Source organism: Nycticebus coucang, chromosome 8 (assembly GCF_027406575.1).
Source record: "Nycticebus coucang isolate mNycCou1 chromosome 8, mNycCou1.pri, whole genome shotgun sequence".
NCBI lineage: Eukaryota > Metazoa > Chordata > Mammalia > Primates > Lorisidae > Nycticebus > Nycticebus coucang.
In genome coordinates, this window is record NC_069787.1 from 63320821 (window position 1) to 63341570 (window position 20750).

The 20750-nt window shown below is 42.3% G+C and overlaps 1 protein-coding gene across 2 annotated transcripts in view; it reads left to right on the forward strand.

Moving 5' to 3' along the window:
- Nucleotides 1-20750, forward strand: part of KAT2B (lysine acetyltransferase 2B) — a 119038-nt gene that overhangs the window by 17217 nt on the left and 81071 nt on the right. For both annotated transcript variants that reach the window (XR_008381763.1, XM_053599924.1), the window contains exon 2: nucleotides 12951-13077. Coding sequence is in view for 1 of the 2 variants with exons in the window: in XM_053599924.1 (XP_053455899.1) it covers nucleotides 12951-13077 (127 nt within the window). In the remaining variant the exon portion in view is untranslated. The remainder of the gene's footprint in view (nucleotides 1-12950; nucleotides 13078-20750) is intronic.

Here is a 20750-nt window from a genome sequence, read left to right on the forward strand (position 1 = left end):
TGTAACTTTGATGTTGGAATAATCCTGGAAAGCATGGATGAGAAGCCTTTGCATGGAGTGTTTATAGGCGAGTTGTTTTGCCTTGGGTAATTTCCTCATGATAGGATTTCCATTCTTCTGTTTCCTGGATCTTTTTTTTTTTTTTCCAGAGACAGTCTCTCATTTTGTCACCTTCGGCAGAGTGCCGTGGCGTCACAGCTCACAAAAACCTCCAGCTCTTGGGCTTAGATGACTCTTGCCTCAGCCTCCCGAGTAGCTGGGACTACAGGTGCCTGCCACACTGCCCAGCTAGTTCTTGTTGCAGTTTGGCTGGGGCCGGGTTCGAAGCAGCCGCCCTTGGTATATGGGGCCGGTGCCCTATTAACTGAGCCACAGGTGCCACCCTCTCTGGATCATTTTCTTCAATATTTGTTTTTGTGATTTCCTGGGACTTTCCAGACCAAAATGGCACTCATAATTAAGGTATTCAGAGATGCTACTGCTAGTGAATTACCTCACCAGTTATCATTTCTCCCTTCCAGTTATGTTTCCAATCTTAATAGCAGGCAATTTTACTTTCCAGAAGGAACACTTTCCCCTTTACCTGGCACACTTTCTTCTTTTCACTTCTGCCAAAAGTCCCAGATTTTTAAACTCTGTTTTCTATTTTTTTTTTTTGGCCGGGGCTGGGTTTGAACCCGCCACCTCCGGCATATGGGACTGGCGCCCTACCCCTTGAGCCACAGGCGCCACCCAGTCCCAGATTTTTAAAATCCCAGTTTGAGCTCACAGTTTATAACATCTGCTGGCCTTCCATGTACAACTTTGTGAACTGGAAAGAATTGTTGCACAGTGGAGAAAAAAAGGGTATGTGTTTCAGAAAGGATTATTCAGCTATTCAAACTTGATCTGTGTATGAAAGGCTAAAGTTAATCCCGGGAGAAGGGAGAGCAGTTGCATTTTTCATCCCTTGTCTTTATCCTTTCAAATCTTTTGCTACTTAAAGAGTGGCCTTCACCTGGGAACTTCGGAGAAACGAGGAATCTCAGGCTCCACCCAAGACCTAATCAATCTCAATCTGCATTTGACAAGATTTCCAAGTGATTTCCTGAGCAGATGGATGTTTGAGCAGGACTGCTGGGAATCACATTCGCATTATGCAAAAACCAGTTACTTCTGGAGAGAAGACTTTTGTTTGGATCAGAACTGCTGACTGTGGGGTCCAGGTTTTGTTGTTATTTTAAAATAGGATTAAAATATCTTTTTTAAGGTAATACTCGTGCAGTTAAGAGGAGAATTTAGGCCTTACAGTGGCTCACGCCTCTAATCCTAGCACTCTGGGAGGCCCTGGTGGGTGGATTGCGTGAGCTCAGAGATTTGAGACCAGCCTGAGAAAGAGTGAGATCTTATCTCTTACTAAAAATAGATAACTTAGTTGGGCATCATGGCAGGTGCCTGTAGTCCCAGCTACTTGGGAGGCTGAGGCAAGAGGATTTGCTCAAGCCCAAGAGTTTGAAGTTGCTGTGAGCTATGATGCCACAGCTCTCTACCCAGGATGACAATGGACTGTTTCTCCCCCCCCGCCCCCCCCCCCGCCAAAAGAAGGAGGATTTAAACAGTTCATAATAGTAGCCAATGAAAAAAAAATTTGTTTTTGTTTGTTGAGATAGAGTCTCACTATGTCGCCCTTGGTGCTGTGGCATCACAGCTCACAGCAACCTCAAAGTCTTGGGCTTAAGTGATTCTCTTGCCTCAGCCTCCCAAGTAGCTCAGACTACAGGCGCCCGCCACAATGGCTGGCTACCAATGAAAATTTAAACCCTCACACCATAGTCCTCCTCCACTGCCAGTTTCTCTTCTTGGCTCCCTTTAGCCATTTCCAGAAATTCTTAGTCTGCCCTCACCCACCCTGCTGAGGCTTTATCTTAAATTTTATATTGCAGTCTCAAGAAGGGAACTAGAGTATCTAGAAATTCTCTTTAGATTCCATTTTAGCTCCCATGTGTTTATAACCAGAAAGTTGGATGTCAGCATGTTAGCGGCATTTAGTAGGGAGCCCAAAACAAAACCCAGCAACATCAGTCTTTATTATTAGCAAGTTTTTCTTTTGCAGTTTTTGGCTGGGGCTGGGTTTGAATCCGCCACCTCCAGCATATGGGGCCAGTGCCCTACTCCTTTGAGCCACAGGCGCTGCCCATTATTAGCAAGTTTTAATTGTTTCAAACCCTCTACTGAATTCAGAAACAGGAGCAACCTACTTAATGACTCGCTTGTTCTTGTCATTTGCTGGTTTTCTTTTGCTAAATTAGATTCTGACAGGGGGAGTGTGGCCACCTATAGACTATCACTTTTTTTGATCAGATAAGGGCAGGGTTTTGGACAGACCCACGTTCTATCCTACATTTTTATCTTTATTTTTGGAAGTGTAGCTTATTAAGTTTCCTTAATTTGTGAGGAGAAAATAAGCTTCAGTTGTGGGACACACTTTGGGGAAACTGCCTAAGATTTCATCTTTGAAGTGATAGTGATACCAGAATTTTACTCTTCAGTATGTCCTTGGTTTCGGGGATTTGAAGAATGAACCCACGGACAACAGATCAGTGGTAAGATAGGATTTTTATTAGAAGTTAGAAAGGAATACAGAAGAAGTAAAAAGCACCAGAGCTTCTGGAAGGGGGAAAGAACTAAACTAATAGGGAGTCTCTATGTGGGTTCTTTTATCTAGGGCAGTGGTGCTCAACCTTCCTAATGCCACAATGTATTTTCATTGTTTTTTTTTTTTTTTTTGTAGAGACAGAGTTTCACTTCATGGCCCTCGGTAGAGTGCATGGCATCATACAGCTCACAGCAACCTCCAACTCCTGGGCTTAAGCGATTCTCTTGCCTCAGCCTCCGGAGCAGCTGGGACTATAGGCGCCCGCCACAATGCCTGGCTATTTTTTGGTTGCAGTTCAGCCGGGGTCAGGTTTGAACCCGCCACCCTCGGTATATGGGGCTGGCGCCCTACCAACTGAGCCACAGGCGCCGCCCTGTATTTTCATTGTTAAAAAGAGGTCGCGACCCACAGGTTGAGAACCGCTGATCTAGGCGTATTAGGTCTTGAGATTATACCTGGCCAGGACTTGGCAAATAGAAACACATTGCAGAACTTGGCAGATAGAAACACGTTTTCATCGTTAATGAGTGTGATTGACAAAAGAATGAATGCAGTCCCTTCAGCTCAGGGCAAAAGGTCAGGGTGTTCCCTTCATGAACTTGCTCAAGCTTAGGAAAACTGGGGTCCCCTGTCCAGCCTTGAATAGGGTGGGAGAATTCTGTATAAATAGTTACTAGCAATTCTTATCTTTAAAAAACAACTTAGTTGGGCCTTGTTAGTAGTTGGATGGGAGACTACCTGGGAATACCGGGTGCTGTAGGTTTATTAAAACAACAACAACAACAACTTAGGCTCAGTGCCTATAGCTCAGCAGCTAGGGTGCCAGCCACATACACCAGAGCTGACAGGTTTGAACCCAGCCTGGGCTTGCCAAACAGCAATGACAACTACAACCAAAAAAACAGCTGGTCATTGTGGTGGGTGCCTATAGTCCCAGCTACTTGGGAAGCTGAGACAAGAGAATCGCTTAAGCCCAAGAGTTTGAGTTTGCTGTGAGCTGTGACGCCATGGCACTCTACCGAGGGTGACATAGTGAGACTCTGTCTCAAAAACAACAGCAACAACATCTTAGCTGGTTGTGGTGGCTCATGCCTGTAATCCTAGCACCCTAGGAGGTGGTGGATTGCTTGAGCTTAGGAGTTTGAGACCAGCCTGAGCAAGAGCAAGACCTAGTCTCTAAAAATACCTGGGCATTGTGGCGGGTGCCTGTAGTCCCAGCTACTCAGGAGGCTAAGGCAAAAGGATCACTTGAGCCTGAGAGTTTGAGGTTGCTGTGAGCTATGATGCCGTGCCACTCTACCAAGGTTGACAAAGTGAGACTCTGTCTCAAAAAGAATAAAAAACAACTTTTTTGAGGTATAATTTGGTCTCATAAAATTCTCTGGTTTTAAGTATACAGTGATTTTTAGGAAATTGACCAAGTTGTGCAATCATCATGACAATCTACTTTTAGAAGATTTCTGTCATCTGCAAAAGATCCTATGTCCCTGTCCTTTGCTGGACTCAGATGACCGTAATCTATGTTCTGTCTCCATAAATTTGCTTTTCTGTATACTCATATACAGTATGTGGTCTTTTATGACTGAGGTCTTAGCCTGAGTGTAATATGTCTGAGGTTCATCCATGCTGTGGTATATATCAGCACTTCATTTTTTAATTTTTTTTGTCTTGGGTTGCCTAAACATTCTTTTTTTATTGCAAATAATATTCTGTTATTTAATTCCATATAACATATTTTGTTTATGCATTAACCAGTTGATGAGTATTTGAGTTCTTTTCACTTTTTGGCTGTTATGAATAATAGTGTTGAGATATCTTTATGCAAATCGTTGTGTGGATATATGTTTTCATTTCTCTTGGGTGAATACCTAGGAGTGGATTTACTGGATTATATGGTAAAATTGTGTTTTTTTTCCCCATTTATTCATTTAGTTTGAAATTTCTGATTAATGTGGGCTTAAACCATTAGGTTATGTAATTTACGGGTGAAGGGTTAAAGTCAGAGCCCTACCCATACCCAGGGAGCGTGCCGTTTATCTATGCATTGTACCCACTGGGTGGAAGGCAGTGAACCCTTCCCCCCATGTATAACGTCTTAAAAGAATTGTTGTTATTTGTACTTTATTGTGGTAAAATACACATAATATAAAATTTAGGATTTTAACCTTTTTTTTTTTTGGAGACAGAGTCTCCATATGTCTCCCTTGGTAGAGTGCTGTGGCAGCATAGCTCACAGCAACCTCCAACTCTTGGGCTTAAGCGATTCTCTTGCCTCAGTCTCTCGTAGCTGGGACTACAGGCACCCCCCACAATGCCCGGCTATTTTTTTTTTGTTGCAGTTTGGCTGGGGTCGGGTTTGAACCCACCACCCTCGGTATATGGGGCTGGTGCCCTACTCTCTGAGCCACAGGTGCTGCCTGATGTAGGAATTCTTTATATATTCTGGATATTAACCCCTTATCAAACATATAACTTACAAATATTTTTCTCCTAGTCTGTGGGTTGCCTTTCATTCTGTTGATCATCTTTAGATGTACAGAAGTTTAAATTTTTCATTAATTCCAGCTTATCTATTTTTCCTTTGCTGTGCTTATGGCATGTCATACCTAAGGCATCATTGTCAAGTCTGATACCATAAAATATTCCCATGTTTTCTAAGTGATTCAGAGACTTACTTCTTATGTAGAGGTCTGATCTATGTTGAGTTTATTATTTATTATTATTATTATTATTTTTGAGACAGAGTCTTACTATGTCATCCTTAGAGTGCTGTAGCATCACGGCTCACAGCAACCTCAAACTCTTAGGCTTAAGTGATTCTCTTGCCTCAGCCTCCCAAGTAGTTGGGACTACAGGTTCCTGTCACAACGCCTGGCAATTTTTTTGTTGCAGTTGTCATTGTTGTTTAGCTGGCCCAGGCCGGGTTCGAATCTGCCAGCCTTGGTGCATGGGGTGGCGCAGTAACCACTGTGCTAAGGGTGCCAAGCCAGAAAGTAACTTTTCAATTGGAAATGTAATAGATTGTCACTGAGTTGTGTTGATTATTATTTAAAGTAACCCTTTATGTATATAAACTATAATTTTGTAAATGAGAGAACAGAACAGTTTTGGAGAGGCTATTCTCACTGTTCTCCAGAATCTCTGACCTTCTGTTAAGTAAAGTTTGATGGACTTACCCTGTTCTCTGCATATTGGCTGATAGTGACAGGTGGCCAGACCCTCTTTATCTGGTAACACATTAAATCAGAGTACTAAGCTCATCCATCACCTCCAATACTTGTCATTTCTTTGTGGTAACAACATTTAAAATTCTCTCTTCTACCTATTTTGTAATATACAACACACTGGTATTAGCTATAGTTACCCTACTGTGCAAGAGAACACCAAATTTATCCCTCCTGTCTAACTGTTCTCTTGGTCGTTGCTGTCCTAGTGGGTGTGAAGATATGGTTTTGGTCCTTGACTTAAACATTTTGCCTTTATTCAACCTCGAGCAAAGACGTAGTCAATTAAGTGAGGGTCTCCCTACTCACAACCACAAGACCAAATATCTGCCTGGACATACTCCGGACTTCTGCAGGGTACACTGAGTAACCTCAGGCAAGCCTCTTGTCATCTAGAGCAGGGGTGTCTAAGCTTTCTTCTTTTCTGCTGCACTTGGGAAGAATATGACTTGTGTTGGGACACACAGTAAAAACACTAATAATAGCTGATTAGCAAAAAAAAAAGCCCATGCATTGTTTTTGTGATACTCGACACCGTAGATAAGCAAAAAAGTGTTCTCACAAAGTCAGCATGAGGACCACTGGTCCCGAGTTGGACACCCTTGACCTAGAGCCTCAGCTTTCTTTTTAAATGACAGTACTGGGTGGAGTGTGGTGGCTCACACCTGTAATCAGCACTCTGGGAGGCCGAGGTGGGTGGATTGCTTGAGCTCAGGAGTTTGAGACCATCCTGAGCAAAAGTGAGACCCTATCTATACTAAAAATAGAGAAACTGAGGCAAGAGGATCACTTGAGCCCAAGAGTTGGAGATGGCTGTGAGCTGTGATGCCATGACACCCTACCCAGGGTAACAGCTGGAGACTTGGTATTAAAAAAAAAAAATTCTATAATTATCTTTTCATTTTAGGTGCTTAATCTTGGATTCACAGTTTTACTTCATAAGATTTCCCTCAGGATATTCTTCTTTTTAAAATTTCAAATTAATATGAGGGTATACATTACATTGTTTGCAATTCTAAGGTAAAGTTCAAGTTGAAGTTGAGCCCTTCCCCAGGGGCATGCTGAACACCCTCCCATGGTACATGTTAGGTGAGATCTCACCAATTGCCCTCCCTCCTTCTGCTAATACTCTCCCTCCTTTCCCTCAGAATATTCTTGCTGTGGCATCCCTGTTACTGATTTTTAAGTTTTCCAGCAAATACAACTTTTCAATCTTTAAGTATGACAGAATCCTATTAGACAGCTGGCTGTCTTTCTCCTGTTCCTCTGGATGTCACTCAAATATCCTTACACCTATCTCATCCGTTGGCACCAAGTGAACTGAACACCCCACTCCCTTGTTTAATCTGGGTTGTGACCCCTTGTTTATCTAGTTCATCTTCCTTCTCATCATCCATCCTGGCTTCTGCATACTATGATAAAGTCTTTTGCCTTCTTTTAACCTTTAATCCTGGATGCTGTTGGGACAAAAGCATTTTTTACCCCACGCCTGTCAAAAGTAGTGCAGTGGCCTTTTCTTCCTTCTTGTTTCTGCCACGTCTGCAGAGACTTGCTCTTGGGGGAGATGAAGTCATCGGGGCAGCCTTCCCCTCCTTACGCCCAGGTTGCTAGCTGCTGCAGTAATTGGCTTGGCAGTTCACTCCCTAAAATGTTGTCCTTCAGCTGGTACTTTGTTAAAGCTGCAAGGCTAACTCCCCTAGGAATTCCCTTAGACAGCAGCTGTCATGCCTAACTAAGGAGAGACATGGGAAAGGTGTTTTGAAGGGAGATCTCTTATCTCAAGGAACAGTGGCCAGGCCTAAACATTTGGAAGGTGGAGATGAAGGCCAAGGTAGAGTGCATGCTGGTGCAGCAGCATAGAAAAATTGGCAGAAAATGTTTTGCAAGCAGTCAAGGATAATGGCACTAAATGTTTTCTTGAAGGATTTAGTGTGTGTTCTCTTTAGCAAATCAAGCTGCATACTATACTACACATATTAAAATTTTCTGCACTTAGATTGTTAGATCTGCACCATTAGACAATGGTGTATGCACATGTGCAAAAAGTATTTTTCATATCCTAGAAAAAGAAATGCTGAAGCAAATGAGAAGAACTCAAGGGACTTTCAGATATCTCAGTGGAGTATAACTTTTAACCACTTAGGAGTACTTAAGGACATTAACGCTATTCCATGCCTGGACTGTTAGGGTCCATACTGAAGACTTGGGGTTTGATGGTGGATTCCCTTGATACTCTAGTGCAGCAGTGTCCAATAGAAATGTAATGTGAGCTACGTATGTAATTTAACATTTTATAGTAGCCCAATGAATTAGTTTTCTAGGGATGCTATAACAAATTACCACAAAATCAGGGGCTTAAAACAACAAATAAAATTCCTTTATTCACAGTTTTGGAGGCCAGAAGCCCAAGGTCAAGGTGCCATCTGAGTCATGCTCCTTCTGAAAGCTCTGGGGAAGAATCCTTCTCTGCTTCCTCTTAGCATTTGTTGGCTTTTGGCTTACAGTTGTATCATTCCAGTCTCTGCCTCTCTCTTCACCTAGACTTCTCCCCGGTTTATCTGTGTCTCTGTGCCCAAATCTCTTTCTCCTTTCTTTTAGGAAATGCTTGTCATTGGTTTTAGTGCTCAGTCTAAAGCCAGGACAATTTTGTCTGAAGCTCCATACCTGATCACATATACAAAGACCCCATTTTCAAATAATGTCTCATTCTGAGGTTCCTGGTGGATGTGAACTTTTTGTTTTTTTTTTTTTTTTGAGACAGTGTCTATGTTGCCCTCAGTAGAGTGCTGTAGCATCACAGCTAACAGCAACCTCAAACTCTTGGGCTTAAGTGATTCTTTTGCCTCTGCCTCCCAAGTAGCTGGGACTACAGGTGTCTGCCACAATGCCTGGCTATTTTTTTTTAGGTTGTAGTTGTAATTGTTGTTTGTAGCCCCAGGCTGGGTTTGAACCTGCCAGCTCTGGTGGATGTGAACTTTGAAAGACACTATTCAATAGACTGTCTACCACATGAAAAGAAATGAGAAAAGCCCAAGATTAAAATTTCATTAATTTTTTTTTTTTTTTATAGAGACAGAGTCTCACTTTATGGCCCTCGGTAGAGTGCCATCCATCACACAGCTCACAGCAACCTCCAACTCCTGGGCTTAAGGGATTCTCTTGCCTCAGCCTCCCGAGTAGCTGGGACTACAGGCGCCCGCCACAACGCCCAGCTATTAAAATTTCATTAATTTTAATGTTTCATTTAACCTAATATTCCAAAATATTATCATTATAGTATGTAACCAATGTAAGAGTTCTTAATGAGATATTTTAACATTCTTTTCTTTTGGTACTACATCTTTGAAATCAGTGTGTATTTTACACTCATAACACATCTCAATTTGGATTGCCATTTTTCAAGGACTTAGTGTCCATCCACTTGTGGCCAGCTGCCACATCTTAGACAGCACAATTGGAATGCTGTGGGGCTGACAAAACTTTTATACTTCTCAATGTTTGACCCCATGTTTTCTCCCTCCCTTTATCTTCTTAGCTTTCAGGGGCTTTTCAATTTATTTGGAAAGTCTTCACCATTCTGAACAGAAGAAATAAAAATCTACTTTGTAAAAACTACTGGGATCTTAAGACTCAGTAAGAAGCCAAATTAGCCAGTTTTGAAAGAAAAGACCTTTGTTCCATTGTATTTTGAAGCATCAGTGTTTATTGTGTGGTAGAATTCACTAAACACTCTGTTACAAGTGTTGTAAATACATGTATGGTTCCTATTTAATATGTAACTTTTTTTTACATTGAGTAGGGGGAATATAAGACTTTATCATTACAAGTCTCCCTGCCATGAGATTTGTGACTCACCCGTTTATGAGCCCCCAGTGAACATTATTCTCTGTCATGTTAAGACAAGAAGGGGCATAAACTTTTCTTTCTGGGCCAACCAAATGTGAAGTCTGTTGCAATAATGAAGTTAGGATCTACATCTCTAAAAATCTATATTGTCTTCTCCAAGAGTGGAAAGCTTGTTATTTGGTAGCATGAATCTTGGGGTGTGGGACGGTGGTTTATAAGCAACTTCACAGGGACAAAAAAGTTTCAGATCCTTGAATGATTAAGTATGGTGTGTGAGAAGGACGTGGTTTCTGCCCTCCCTTCCTCCAACTGGAGTTAGTTACAAATCCTGGCTAGGGTTGGTTTTACAGTCTTCTGGTCCATGTCGAGTTCCTGCCGGTTTTGCTCCCTGCCCTTAGACAGCCTAGTAAGGAAGGAGACTTAGACTGTGGTTGCTAATGTGCCCAAATGCAAATGTGGTCATGCTTATCAAAAGTTAAAGTGGTTACCTAGGTGAATGAGGAAAGACTCCCAAATTATGTGTTTGTTTTGAGTTTTGAACTTTGTTCGTTACCTACTTAACCCCTAGCCCCAAAGTAAATCTTGGATCATAAATACAGTAGTAGTCTTTGGGTTAATGCCACCTTCTCAAAAAGGCCTACTTTAAATTATACCTTCTATTTTGCCCATCACCAAATCCCTGGTATGTATCCTTTTATCTTTGTCTGCATAGTATCATCACTTTGTCATACACTGTGTAATTTACTTACTTGTGTTGTCTGCTGTTTGCTCTGTCCCCCCCCACCCCCTATGTGGATGAATTCCGTGTGATTAGCATCTTCATTTTCTAGCAAAAAGTGCTGGGCATGTAGTAGTCCCTTAAAAAGTATTGTTGACTGAATGAGTCAACATGCATAGTAGCTCTTTGGCTGGAAATGCAGTTTTCCATACTGAAAGGTTTTGGGCTGTTACTGTTTTTTTCCTTCTGGGTTTTGTCATCATTTTTCTTTCTCAAACCAAAGAGCTTTTTGGAAATGACAGGTGTATCAGACCAACTGCTTAGAAAAGCTAGAGATTTAGGGAGTCTCTGGAAATTTTTATTCTGCATGGTCTTAGTTGCTCTCTGGCTCTGCTTTCTCCATCCTCTCGGTGACGAAGTGGGAGAAGCAATCTGGTTGAGTGTTCCTGAGGGCTTCTGAGGAACTGCTTTTCGAGGCCCACTGAGAAGGATTCATGTTCAAAAGCAGATTTTTCCTATTCTCCCTTGACCCTTCTTACCTTGCCAGTAATTTACTCTTTCTTTACTCTTATACATACTTTAGAAACTGTCTTTGTCTTGGAGAATTTTATGGATGAGGTCAAGGTAGCATCCCCTCTGAAATGTTCTTCAAATCAGACTTCTAACTTCAGTCACCTAAGGGCTAACATAAAGCCCAAGCACAAAATCTATGAACCTTGTATTATCGACCTGTGCTGTCTAGTATAATGTAAGCCATGTGTATAATTTTAAATGTTCTGCTAATTCTTCTAAAAAGTAAAATGAGGCTTGGCACCCATACCTCAGTGGGGCACCAGCCACATACACCAAAGGTGGCGGGTTCGAGCCTGGCCCGGGCCTGCTAAACAACAGCGACAACTGCAACCAAAAATAAAATGGCTGGCATTGTGGCGGGCACCTGTGGTCCTAGCTACTCTGGAGGCTGAGGCAAGAGAATCACTTAACCCCAAGAGTTTGAGGTTTCTGTGAGCTGTGATGCCACGGCACTCTACCCAGGGCGACATAGACTCTGCCTCAAAAAAAAAGAAGTAAAGTGAAACAGGCCAAAGTAATTTTAATAGTATCTTTTGTTTAACCTGTGTATCTAAAGTAATACTATTTCAACATATGATAAATGTAACAATTATCAATGAGATATTTTTGCACTAGTCTTCTAAATCTGGTATGTTTTTTACATTTACAGTGCATTCAGTTTGACTAACCTCATATCAAGCGCTTACCAGTCCCATGTGGCTACTGGCGGCCATACTGGACAGTGTACAGAGGAGGGCCTCCCTTAGAAATGACTTCATCTGTGTTATATGTTATTTTAACAGTTAATTTCCTGTTATCCCAGCCATGGCATATTTGAAGCTATAAATAAACAGTGAGAATGATGGGGTGGTAAAGGATAGTGGGGAAGGGGGAGCACAATTGTTAAGTGGCTGGGGTCATGCAGTGAGAGCACGCTGGCCCCACACCTTAGGACCCACCCTTAGGAAGCACATTATATGGTAGCCTGGTAGAATTATTGATAATAATCTTGCCCTGCTTGCCCTCTGCTTCATAGCCCAGGTCCTTGCAAAAGGCCAAATCATGTTCATTTTTCTGAACAAAAGTAGGGAAATGTGAAGAGTATGTGGACGAAGTTAAGGAAGATTTCTAGTAAGCGTTGCTGAGATAACAGTGTTATAGCACAGGAAACCTGGGAGTTATACATAAATAGGAATAGAAGACCGCATGGTGAGGACCTCTCCATTTCTAAAGCTGAGAAAAACTTTGAGGAGCCCGCCAGTGTGGTTTTCCCTTCTGGTCCATGGGGCAGAGATGCAGCTGGAGCCTTGGAGCCTGCAAGCCTCACCCTTAGTCTAGACCTCAGGACGCTGACTTGCTGCTTTTTGAAACTTCAATTTTTTGGAGACAGAGACCCGCTCTGTTGCCCCAGGTAGAGTGCAATGGCATCATGAGAGCAACCTCAAACTCCTAGGCTCAAGTGATCATCCTGCCTTAGCCTTGCAAGTAGCTGGGACTACTGTGTGATGATGCCTGGTTAATTTTTCTGTTTTTAGTAGAGATGAGTCTTGTTCTTGCTTATTTCGAACTCCTGAGCTCAAGCAATCCTCCTCCCTGTGCCCCCCACTCCCCTTCCCAGAGTGCTAGGATTACAGGCATGAGCCACTGTGCCTGGCCTGCTTTGGGAAGCTTCTGAGATGTATCCTGTTGGAAATGACCACTTCATGGGCACCCACTGGGGACAGTGGTAATGAAGTGTGTAGGTCAGCTGTCTGAGCTGCAGCAAGCAGATTCCAGTCAGCAGAAAACAAAACAAAAAAGAAAGCACCCAAGTCAACAACCTTTGCCTTTTCTGTTTTTTTCCTTGCATATGTAGAAAATTACAAAATAGGGGAGGGATAGCTGTCGTGTACCTAATGTGTATTGTTCTCATGTAAGACAATCAGTTTATGGCTGCCTGTTAACATACTTTTGTCTCTTTATTACTTTTTTTTAGGCTGAGGAGTCTTGTAAATGCAATGGCTGGAAAAACCCCAACCCCTCTCCCACTCCCCCCAGAGCTGATCTGCAGCAAATAATCGTCAGTCTAACAGAATCCTGTCGGAGCTGTAGCCATGCCCTAGGTGAGTTCCTAAATCCCCCAGGAAAATCCACGTTCATTCTTACCTTGAGAGCCCTAACTTCCTGAATTCTTCAAACTTGCCTGCTATTTACCTCTATATGAGGACAATAATGAGAAAGAGTCTCCCCAGTCTCCCGAGTTTGCTGTGGAGGGTGTTGTGGGAGAGATGAACCCTGCACTGTTTCGTACTGACTCCTTATTTGCCTCTTCTCCCTCTGCAAGAGCCGGGAGGGACTGGGGGATTGCCAAGTAAGAGGAACCTTGATAACTGAGATAGATGGAGTGAATGACCTTATAACATGTCCTGATTCATTCTGCTTGGGGGGGCCTGAGGGTCTCTGACCCCAAGGTCAAAACCTTAACTGACTGGTTCTTTGTTCAATAATTATGGTAATGTTAATGACAATAATTTTATTATTCTCTGAACTTTCTGTTTTTTTTCATTTTATCTGCATGTTCTTTAGTTTCCTGTATCTGAAAGTTCTTTCTTCCTTGGGCTGTTCTTCATTGTTTTTGGCGAATGTTTATGTGGCATTTTCCCTTTCAACTTTCTTATCTGACCCTGCAAGATAACCATTGTCATCAAGGCAAGATAGGCTCTGTTGCAGAGTTACTCCACAGGACTGGGCTTCTGTGTTGCTATGTGTCCTAAGGCCAGTGTTAGGATAAAAACATTTTTGTTGAAATCATATTTCGGTGGAGTAGATAAAAGTTAAGGGGAAATTAGTTTTTCCTGGGGATTAAAATTCCAGTTCATAAAGGATCTTGGAATATTATTCTTATTTTTCTGCCTTTAGTTATGGAGTCTTCCCCAAAGGTTTGGGGGATGTACATAGTACTGGGCAGAACATTCTCACGAAGGCACTTGTTCTTTCCACCTGACCATTTTTTATGTGGGTGGCTTCTATTACATTACCATCATCTTTCTCTAGACACAGTTTCCTGCTGATAGCAAATAGTGCAGTGCCAGCCACCGAAGTTAGCATGGTGTTAGGTCTGGTCTGAAGTTTTATTTTGTACTCAGCTGGAGAGTATTTCAATAATCTATAGAACAAAAAAGTAGACAGTATGATCTTTCCAAGAGGTTGCTGCACTGAAGTAACCTTCTGAATAAGCAAATAAAGAGTATTGATCTCACAAAAGAAATAAACACTAATAATTTCATCATTGTGCTAATTCTATTGGTGTCTAAGATAACATAAGCTCTGAGTTTTGATGTAGCCAGTACAAAAGAAAGATTTAAAAAGTTACAGAATTGTCTTTCCTTATCATTTACCTTTTTTACAATCCACCTCCAAGTGGAGTCAATGGCAGTTTAGAATTGCCCTGGAGAATATGATGCAATATAAACTGGACTCAAGAAATCCTTAAGTTCTGGGCTTGAACAGTGTTTGGTATTTACTGGGAAATCCTATTATCCTACATCAATTAATATTTAAAACAGGATCTTCTTTCTTTCTTAACTGAGCAGATTGTCTTTATTCTAAGCATGTAAACACACGTGAATGCCCAAGGCAGAGACAGTGCTTCACAAAACACTTCCAACTTTACTTCCTTTTATGTTTATTAACAAGCTTTGAAAACAAATACCCTTATTGGCCAATGCATAATCAAGAATAAAGAATGATTAAAAAAAATAGCACATATCCTTTGACAGGGCAGATCCACGCCGGAAATTTAACCGATGTATACATTAAGATGTGCCCTCAAATTAAACTAAAAGGATAGCTATTATAGCCTTATTTATGATAGTAAAAAACTAGAAGCAACCTAAATAATTCAATGTTGGAGATAATTCATTTAATTGTGAAAATCGGTACAGTTCAATATGGCTATTTTTTTTTTTCCAACACCGTGGGCCCCGACCTCTGGGCTGGGGCCTGGTACTGGTCTGTGCCCTGTGTTAGGAGCCAGACTGCACAGCTGAAGCTTCATCTGTAGTCACAGCAACTTCCCACTGCTCGCATCACCACCTGAGCTTTGCCTCCTGTCAGGTCAGTGGTGTCATGAGATTCTCATAGGAGCACAGACCTTACTGTAAACTAGATCCCTATGTAAGGGATCCAGAGGGCCCTCTCCTTTATGAGAATTTACCTGATGATCTGAGGTAAATATAATGCACATGAATCATCCTGAAACCACCCTCCTCCCACCCTGTCTATGGAAAAATTATCTTCCATGAACTCAGTCCCTGGTGCTAAAAAGGTTGGGGGCTTCTGCAACATGAAAAGATATTCTTAACATATTATAACCAAGAAATCAGATCATAAAGCAGCTTGATTGGAGGGTTTATAATTTAGGACTAAATTACAGGATCAAATCCTGGTTCTATAGCCAAGAACTTCTCAGCTGTGAGAAGGGGAACATTACTGAATCTGCCTGCTTCATTTTTTTCACTTCTGAGTTGGGTTAATAGCTAACAGTGTGTACCTCGTAGAATCTATTGTGAGGATTAAATGAGATAACACAACTAAAAATCTTAGGACCGTACCTGGCACATAAATACGTGATTATTAGTGTTTTTCTTTCTTTTTTTTTTTTGAGACAGAGTCTCATTAAGTCGCCCTCAGTAGAGTGCGCTGGCATCACAGCTTACAGCAACCTTTAACCCTTGGGCTTAAGTGATTTTCTTGCTTCAGCCTCCCAAATAGGTAGGACTATAGGCGCCTGCCACAACACCCAGTATTTTTTGTTGCAGTTGTCATTGTTGTTTAGTTGGCCTGGGTGGAGTCGAACCCGCCAGCGTCAGTGTTTGTAGCTGGTACCGTAACCATTGTGCTAAGGGGTCTGAGCCTGTTGTTTTTTTTTTTTCTTTTTTTTGAGACAGCCTCACTTTGTTGCCCTGGGTAGAGTGCTATGGCATCATAGCTCATAGCAGCCTCCAACTAACTCTAGGGCTTAAGCGATTCTCTTGCCTCAGCCTCCCAAATAGCTAGGACTACAGGCGCCAGCCACAATACCTGACTACTTTTAGAGACGGGTTCTCGCTCTGGCTTAGGCTGGTGTCGAACTTTTTAACTCATGGGCTCAGCAATCCACCCTCCTCAGCCTCCCAGGGTGCTAGGATTACCCAGTGCTAGTGTTGGGTTTGTAGTAGCATCACAGCACCGTAAGGGTCCTTTCATTAAAACAAAAACTCTGTGTAGTTTAAATAAGAAAACTGTACTTAAAGAAGGGTGGTAGCTCCCAGCTGCTGAAAACAAAAGGAGAACAGGTTTTGGTCTGGTTTGAGGATCTCAGCTGCAGAGATTCATGGACCTTCCTTGCAGCCAGTGAGTGATTCAGCTCCAACTACTTTTGTCTCTGTGAGTATTTGTTCAGGATTTAGGGACCCAGAGGAGAGGATCTGATTGGCATAGTGCCTGTCAGGTACCCAACCTCAAGTTTTGCTTTAGGACAACTATAGGGAAGGTGGTTCTTCTCTAAATGCAAGATGCTGATTTAAGAACAGTATATTGATATTTTTGTAAGTATAATCCTTCTTTTTTTTTTTGAAACAGAGTCTCACTTTATTGCCCCTGGTAGAGTGCCATGGCACATAGCTCATAGCAACCTCAGACTCCTGGGCTCAACTGATCCTCTTGCCTCAGCCTCCCAAGTAGGTAGGACTACAGGCATCTGCCACAATGCCCAGCTATTTTTAGAGGTAGGGTCTCACTCTAGCTCAGGCTGGTCTTGAACCTGTGAGCTCAGGCAGTCCACTTGCCTTGGCCTCCCAGAGTGCTAGGATTATAAGCATGACCTACCAGCCAGGACCTTTAATCCTATTTTATTAGGTTAGAAAATAAAGCATTACAAAGGAAGAAAACAAACATTTTTCTTTCTATTCTCTTAACACAACACTTCTGTGTCCAGATGTATGGTTCTCCCCCCCCAACATGCCAGCCATTTCTCCACCTTTCTGAAGGCCAGCTGAGTGTCCTGTAATTCAGTTCAGTTCTGGCTACACTGTCAGCCTGGAGATGGCATCACATCCTGGTGCAGGGCTTGGTCTTGCAACACTGCTCCCACTTCAGATGCCTGTTGCTTCTGACTGACCCACTACAAGTTGAAGTTCCGCAGCTTCCAGGTTAGCATATAGAACTCAGGGAAACACTTAGGCTCACCAGTTTACAGGCAGTCCCTGAAGATAAAGAGATGCATAGGGCAAGGTTTAGGGGAAGGTGTGTGGAGCAGTTCTGCTTTCTGCAGGTGCCCTACCTTGGTGCACTGGCCATGTGCACTTCCCTCTGCGTGTTCAGCACCTTGGAAGCCCATCAACTCATTCAGATTTTTTTTTTTTTTTGTAGAGACAGAGTCTCACTTTATGGCCCTCAGTAGAGTGCTGTGGCCTCACACAGCTCCTCACACAGCAACCTCCAACTCCTGGGCTTAAGCAATTCTCCTGCCTCAGCCTCCCGAGTAGCTGGGACTACAGGCGCCCGCCACAACGCCCGGCTATTTTTTGGTTGCAGTTTGGCTGGGCCGGGTTTGAACCTGTCACCTCGGCATATGGGGCCGGCGCCCCACCGACTGAGCCACAGGCACCGCCCTCATTCAGATTTTTTTATAGAGCTTAATCTCCACCTTCCTCACCTTCCTGGAGATTGATGATAAGGGCTGAAATTTTTGGTGACCCCCCTTACCGTGGGCTATCTGGGCTCCTTACCTTAAGTCACCTTATAAGCATAAACTCAGGTATGATCTAAGTGGCTCATTATGAATAACAGAGGAGATTAAAGTAAATTAAATTACAAGGATTTTAGGAGATCTGAGTTAGGAATGGGGACAAAGACCATATTTCATATTATACCACAACATGTGTTTTAATATATAGGATCAGGAGAAAGCCTGGAAGGATATATGCTGAGTTTTTTTTGTTGTTGTTTGTTTTTTTTTGAGACAAAGTCTTACTTTGTCGCCCTTGGTAGAGTACACTGGGGTCATAGCTTACAGCAACCTCAAACTCTTGGGCTAAATTGATCCCCTTGCCTCAGCTTCCCAAGTAGCTGGGTGTACAGACAGCCTGCCACAATGCCCAGCTATTTTTTTTTTTTTTTTTTTTTGTAGAGACAGAGTCTCACTGTACCGCCCTCGGGTAGAGTACCGTGGCGTCACACGGCTCACAGCAACCTCTAACTCCTGGGCTTACACGATTCTCTTGCCTCAGCCTCCCGAGCAGCTGGGACTACAGGCGCCCGCCACAACGCCTGGCTTATTTTTTGGTTGCAGTTTGGCCGGGGCTGGGTTTGAACCCGCTACCCTCGGCATATGGGGCTGGCGCCCTACTCACTGAGCCACAGGCGCCGCCCTTGCCCAGCTGTTTTTACAGACGCCATCTCAATCTGGCTCAGGTTGGTCTTGAACTCATGAGCTCAGGTGATCTACTTGCCTTGGCCTCCCAGAGTGTTAGGATTACAGGTGTGAGCCACCATACCCAGCATTGAGTTGTTAACAGTAATTTTCTCAGGGTACTGAAGTTATAGGTGTTTTAGAAATACTTAACCCTTCCTACCTTTATTCCTTATTTCCCCTCTAGTCTTCTTTAGTTGGCTTGCCTTTTTTTCTTTTTTTGAGACAAAAATATCACTCTGTTGCTCAGGCTAGAGTGCTTTGGTGTCAGCCTAGCTCACAGCAACTTCAGACTCTCCAGCTCAAGCCATCCTCCTGCCTCAGCCTCTGAGTAGCCGGGACTAAAGGGACCAGCCACAATGCCTGGCTAATCTTTCTGCTTTTGGTTGAGATACAGTCTCGTTCTTGCTCAGGTTGGTCTTGAACTCCTGAGCTCAAGAGATTCTCCTGCCTCAGCCTCCCAGAGTGGTAGGATTAGACGTGAGTCACGACTCCTGGCTTAGTTGGCTTTCTTAAAACTGAAATGTCTGCGTATTTTTTTTTTTTTATTGTTGGGGATTCATTGAGGGTACAATAAGCCAGGTATGTCTGCGTATTTTTAAGTGCTCTGGGAATTATTATTGGAACACCATTGTTTATTTATTTGTCTTAGTATAAGGAGCTTTAGAAAACCTTTTTCTGAGATTATACCTCCTTTTCCCTTCTCTTGGCTTTTTAAAAAAAAAACGTTTATTCTGGAAAGTTTCAAACACATGTGAAGGCAAGAAAAAAAGTTTAATAAACTGCCTTGTATTCATCACCCAGCTTTCATGATGATTAACATTTGGCAATTTTATTTTATTTAATAGTCCCCTTTATTTTTTTTTTTTTTACTAGATTATTATAAATTCCAGACATTTTGTCTTATTTGATTTATGCAGTTTACTTCTCAATTGTTACTATCAAAGTGGAGGTTGAAGTCTAGACAGTTCAGTCAGGAATGGTGCAAACTTGAATTCTCAAGTACATTTTAACTTGTTCTATTGTAATACATAGTCAGCATGGTCAATTTAGTCGCTAGTAATTGTACACACTTAGCAATATGTAATGTTCCTTGACTTGTCAAAACAAAATAGTCTAGATTATCGGTTGAGATAGTATCAATTCTGTTGATTAGAAGTTGGGTACCAACTATAGGTATTTCTTTTGTGGGCTCTGGTCTTTTGTGGTCTCCTGACAATCGCTGTCATCTCAGACATCCCTGACCTGCCATAATTTGATACTATTCTGTGTCTTGTGAACATACAATGCAGGAATAAGATAGTTGATCAAGTGGAAAGAACATTCAGTTGGGAGGTAGGAAATAAGAATTCTTATTTCCTAATAAGGAAATGGCCCTGCATTTTATTTACTGAGTTCTTTTTTTTTAGACAGAGTCTCACTATGTCACCCTCAGTTCCTCAATTGAGTGCTGTGGCATCACAGCTCACAGCAACCTCCAACTCCTGGGCTTAAGCGATTCTCCTGCCTCCGCCTCCCAAGTAGCTGGGACTACAGGCACCTGCCACAACACCCATACTTACTGAGTTCTTTAATCTTTTTGTAGATTAGTATCTCTACCCACAGATGAAATGGTTGGTCTAGACCTGCATTTTATAATATAGTAGCCACCAGCTACATGTGATTAATGAGCCCATGGAATGTAGCCACTCCAAATTGAAATGAACTCTTAAGTGTAAAAATGCACACCAGCTTTTGAAGTATGCAAAAACAGAATGCAAAACATTTCAACAATTTCTTAGTTGGGCAACATAGTGTGCTCCTATAGTCCCAGTTACTTGGAAGACTGAGAGTGAAGGATTGTGTGAACCTAGGAGTTTGAGGCCAGCCTGGGCAACATAATGAGACCCTGTCTCATCTCATCTGATATAATCTCATCTCTTCTCCCCCTTTATTTTAATTCATTTTTAATATTTTATTTATTTTTATTTGTTATTTCTGTTTATTCAACCAGCCTGTCTCTATGTAGCAAAATAAAGAATAAACTTTTAGATTAATTGTATGTTGAAATGATAATACTTTGGATATATTGGTTTAATCAAAAATGTATCAGCCTGGGCGTGGTGGCTCACGCCTATAATCCTAGGACTCTGGAAGGCCGAGGCTGGTGGATTGTTTGAGCTCACGAGTTCAAGACCAGCCTGAGGAAAAGCAAGATACTGACTACTAAAAATAGAACAAACCGAGGCAAGAGGATCACTTGAGCCCAAGAGTTTGAGGTTGCTGTGAGCTATGACATCATGGCACTCTACCCAGGGCAATAGCTTGAGATTCTGTCTCAAAAAAAGTATTATTGGCTGGGCA